Source organism: Otolemur garnettii, unplaced genomic scaffold (assembly GCF_000181295.1).
Source record: "Otolemur garnettii isolate 467f Iridium unplaced genomic scaffold, OtoGar3 scaffold00118, whole genome shotgun sequence".
NCBI lineage: Eukaryota > Metazoa > Chordata > Mammalia > Primates > Galagidae > Otolemur > Otolemur garnettii.
The window spans coordinates 2,006,373-2,011,777 of NW_003852513.1; the positions used below are offsets into that span (position 1 = coordinate 2,006,373).

General features: G+C 38.4%; 1 protein-coding gene across 1 annotated transcript in view; it reads right to left on the bottom strand.

Annotated features, from left to right (window-relative positions):
* Positions 1-221: 221 nt before the first annotated feature.
* UBE2J1 (ubiquitin conjugating enzyme E2 J1) overlaps positions 222-5,405 on the bottom strand; it is a 26,715-nt gene continuing 21,531 nt past the window's right edge. The window contains exon 7 of the mRNA XM_012809943.2: positions 222-1,553. Coding sequence (XP_012665397.1) covers positions 1,275-1,553 — 279 coding nt within the window. The 3' untranslated portion in view covers positions 222-1,274. The remainder of the gene's footprint in view (positions 1,554-5,405) is intronic.

Below are 5,405 nucleotides of genomic sequence, written 5' to 3' on the forward strand. Positions count from 1 at the left end.
GATACATAGGGGCTAACTTTTGTGGACTGTTCTAGGACCTAAATATCATTTACGACACTGTTGACTGGTGGAAAAAAATACCCTACAAATGCACTTTTAGAGTGTAGCTGATTTAAAAGCTGGGGACTACCCAAATTTAACAATGAAATCTTCATTAACACCATTATGAGTATGCCCTTGATGCTGCCACCTAAATTTGCTGAAAGCAATGTTTCCTTGTGATTATACAGCCTCACCAGGCAATATGAGGACAAGATTACCTACTAGATAGAGACTGTGGAGCTAGCTAGGAGTAAGTTAGATATTGATTTTTCCTCTGAAAATTCTATCTTGGGCTTATTTAATTAGGTGGACAACTCCAGGTAAAGGTCTTTCTACCTTCTATCACTGTTACTTGGGCCCTGAGCTTTTCTATTAAGATGGTATATGAAATATTTTAACATTATGCATATTTTTGGAATTAAAATTTATAGTGATTACAAAGCTAAGCATATAATACACCTCAAAGATATATAATTCAAAGCAGAGCAAACATTCAAATCTTAAGATCTTCCTACTTTGGGAAAACCAAGTGATTTCTTGGTATGGACCCTTTTCTTCCTTAAAACAAAGATCTATGGTGGTTTTCTTTCTTTTCAAATTTGTGTGTGTACTGAAGAGGGGGATAAGAATATATCAAAGTATTCGCTCTTCAAATAAAAGCCAATAACAAAGATGTGATCTCATTTTTCATTTCCTCATACATTTCACTGAAATAAAGTTACTTTTACTGAAGAATGTCAGGACATAAAGTTACAGAATGGACAATACCAGTGTGTCTCTTCTGAGTTTGGCTTTCCCCTTTCCACTTGTCTATCCCTGTGATCATTCTACGTAAGTAGAAGCAGAGTACTCAGTAAGTGGTACTGAGCAGTAATAGCATTGGAACTTAAAACATCATCTTTTATCCAAAAATTTCCAAGGGCTATACAGAGAAGTGCACAAATTTACATAAAAAGAAGCTAAGGCTTGAGAAGCAACAATAAATTATTTCTCTGTAAAGCAGATCAAATAGCAAGACAAGGAACCTTGACTTCCAGTCCCTTAAAGCAAGCTGGACACGATGCTGGACAGTCTTAATGTCTAGCTGTATTTTATACTTAACTTCTAAGGGTCATAAAAAGGAATGAATGGTAAATACAAAATAATCTTTTTGTAAACAATTCTTAAGATTATACCCAATGCAGAATATTTAATGAAGCAGTTCAGTCACAGCTCTTAAGTCACAAACAATATTATAACTCAAAGTCAAATATGTACTCATTGGCCAGATATATCCGTCGGAATATAAGAGCTGCCAATGCCAAAGTCAGGATGACAATCAGTACGGCTGACCCGCCATGATCGGTATGATTATCTCTCGGCTGCTGGCCCTGGGTTACATCTGGTGAAGTCGATGATCGTCTTTGACTCTGCTGCTGGGCCCGGCGCTGCCGAGGGCTCATGGAGGTATTCTTAGCTACAGGTTGGGTAGCTTGTTGAAAGGATGCTCCTGAGGGATTCTGGACTGCATACTAGGAAATTTAAAGAAAGTTTGTTTGAAGTTGGCAAAGAAAATGTGTATATACTTGTTATCTATTCAAAATACACAGAATTTCAGAATGCCAAATATGACTTAGGTCAAAGTATCGAGAATTATCTGTGTCAGGATTTTTGTTGTTGTTGCAGTTTTTTGGCCAGGGCTGGGTTTGAACCCACCATCTCCTGTATATGGGGCCAGTGCCCTACTCCTTAAGCCACAGGTGCCACCCTAAAAGTATCAAGAATTATCTGAATGCTGACACTAATAAATTATCCTCCTGAACAATCCAGCAACACAACTTAAATATCATAGGTAAAGGAAGAATTTCTTTACCTAAAGAATGGGTTTCTACCCTGCCTAGAAGCAACTCTAGCAGTATCTGCTAAGCATCTGGGCACTTCCGTTCTTCAGAAGATCCAGAAAGAAAAGAGAAAGTGATTTGCACTTTCAGCTTGAAAACAAGCCATTCCAAATAGCAAAAAGGACAACTCTTAACAGTGTGCCTTTTCAAGACACAATTATAAGAGGAACTTTATCTAACAAACACAATCAGTGTAACCTAATTCTTTGTACCCTCAATGAATCCCAAACAATAAAAAAACTAATTATAAAATAAAATAATAGTGTGCCTTTCAAGAACTAGTTTTATTCCCGTATTATCTCACTGTGTCAGTATGCTTCCATCAACAGTCAACAAAGTGTAAGGAGTAAGTTCAGACCAGGACATTCTTCACAGCAGTGTTATAAAAATTAGGTGTAGTTTTTCAAACCAGGCTTACCCTTTCTCACAATTTCCATCAAATGAATTGAACACAAGTCCAGAAACATCTTTTACTTAGTACTGAATACTTTATGTTGTCAAGAACTCCCTGGGTATGTGCTGAGAAAAATTTAAAGTAGTTGTATGTGACCCCATGCACCCCCTGGGTTGGTGCACTAGTCACTCCCCATGAAGCCCAGAGTGACAATTCCCTTTTACAACCTCGATGATTGGTCAGTTAAAAAATAAACACAATGTGATACCAAATGATTAAAAATCTTAAATGTGGTTGGCTTATAGCAAAAAAATGGTGACAGCATATTCAAGGGCACTCTACAAAATATGAATTACATTTTTATTGATTGATTAATTTTAGAGACAGGTTCTCTCTCAGTTGCCCAGGATAGAATGCAATGACATGATAACTGACTACAGCTTCAAACTCCTAGGCTCAAGTTATCCTACTGCCTCAGCTTCTGAGTAGCTGAGACTCCAGGCTTGTGCCACTACACCCAGCTAATTTTTTTTGTTTTTGTAGAGACAGAGTCTCACTATGTTGCCCAGGCTGGTATCAAACTCCTGGGCTTAAGTGATCCTCCCACATTGGCTCCCCAAAGTGCTGGGATTACTACAAGCATGAGCCGCCTTATTTGGCTTCATTTTATTTATACAGACACCTTAACTCACCCTCTACTGACTCAATGAGTTTTTGTTTGTTTTTTGCAGTTTTGGCCAGGTCCAGATTCGAACTTGCCAGCCCTGGTATATGGGGCCGGCACCCTACTCCTTGAGCCACAGGTGCTGCTCCCGAATCAATGGTTTTTAATTCTTTTACTCAGAGTTAACTGTATACTGATTATATATTATTGCCAATATACATTCTTTTGAAAAAATGAATGTTTTATTCAGAATAACCTAAACTGATTATGTATAAAATACATTTCTTTTCTTTTGAGACAGTCTCGCTTTGTCACCCTTGGTAGAGTGCCATGGCGTCACAGCTCATAGCAACCTCTAAATTCTTGGGCTTAAGTGATTTTCTTGCCTTAGCCTCCCAAGTAGCTGGGACTACAGGTGCCCACCACAATGCCTGGCTATTTTTAGAGATAGGGTCTCACTCTGACTTAGGCTAGTCTCGAACTCATGAGCTCAGGCAATCCACCCACCTCTGTCTCCCAGAGTGCTAGCATTACAGGCCACTTAAAATACTTTTTATGAGGTTTGGTGTCCATAGCTCAGCAGCTAGGGCGCCAGCCACATACAATGGAGCTGGCAGGTTCAAATCCAGCCCGGGCCTGCTAAACAATAATGACAACTACACCCAAAAAATAGCAGGGCATTGTGGCACCTATAGTCCCAGCTACTTGGGAGGCTGAGGCAAGACAATTGCTTAAGCCCAAGCATTGGAGGATGCTGTGAGCTCTGACACCACAGCATTCTACACAGAGTGACATAGTGAGACTCTGTCTGAAATTAAAAAAAAAAGAAATACTTTTTATGAAAGAAAATTTAAATATTCAGAAGAATCAAAAGAATCACATAATATAATTCAATTACTTTTTTAAAATGGTAAGATGATGAGCTTTGTGCTAGTATATGGGGGCCAAGGAACTATTCATCTAAGTTGTCTACAGAAAAACTTCCTAAAAAACTTAAAATAATCTGAACTTCTTAAAATTATCCTTTGGAATCATTTGAGTATAGTGACTCACAGAAGTAGAAAGGAACTACCGACTGGGTTAAAATAAAAGTTAGTGCTGACACTGAATTAGAATTGCTTAAACTTGGACTTTAGTGATCCTGGCCTTGCAGAACCATCTGCTCACTGCAGAGAGCAGACACACAGGGCCCCAGCACTCTGAGATCATACCGCAAGGCCTCACACGGCCAATTGCACTCATTGACCTGAACTGAGTTATGGTGGCCAAGACATCACTTCATCTGAAATCTCCTACTCTTTTGACTGTGCACCAAGAAGATAAAATTGTTTAATAAAGCAACACAACCAAAGGATTAAAGGGAAATGGGTTCTTAAGGAAAACAGCACAGTGTTATCAATCCAGAAACTACAGGAGGGTGACTCAGATTATAAGCTTTTATTTTATAAACGCTAAATATGGTAAACATGCTATACATGTTACAAATATAGGTTATCCACTTGTTTAAGGGAGGAACATCTGTCTGCCAATAAACCTGATGAGAACAGGAAGGACTGTCATTGCTAGGCTGGCTCTGCCCCTTAGTAGATGTGTGACCTTGCCAAGCAAGTTATTTAACCTAACACTCAACTCCTTCTTTTGTGCAAGGAATAACATCCAATTCAGTGGTTGTGAGGACTGAATGGGATAGTGATATAAAGTGCTTAAGACACGTAATTGCTTATCAAATGTTAGCTATTATTAATATTGTTACTATTAATATATCCCTTTGAAGGCATCTATCTATATTTAGGTTAGTAAAAAGTCACAACTTCACATAGGAAAGCGCTCTGACCCTTTATCAGTATGATTACTATATTAGAAAAACAATCCCTTAAAACATTGGCTCTGGATGATGTTTGGTACATTTATTTATTTGTTTAAATTAATTTACTTGTTTTCTTGTCGCCCTTCAAAGAGTGCCATGGCGTTATAGCTCACAGCAACCTCAAACTCTTAGGCTCAAACGATTCTCTTGCTTCAGCCTCCCAAGTAGCTGGGACTACAGGTGCCCACCACAATGCCTGGCTATTTTTAGAGACCAGGTCTCGCTCTGGCTCAGGCTGGTCTTGAACCTGTGAGCTCAGGCAATCTATCCGCCTCAGCCTCCCAGAGTGCTGGGATTACAGGTGTGAGCCACCATGGCCAGCCTAGTATATACATTTATGAAAATATTCATATAGATACAATGCTTTAATTAGATTCCTATGTTTCAGATGCCTTTTGGATGATATATCACTGATGATATAATTGAGATTAAAAAATTCTAAAATTTTTCTGTTTCAAATGATCACAGTTAAAGTCCCTAGTAATACATTATCAGTTCTTCTAGAATGACCAGCATCTGTGAGGAAGTTTTGTGTTTGCTTTTTTTTTTTTTTTTTTT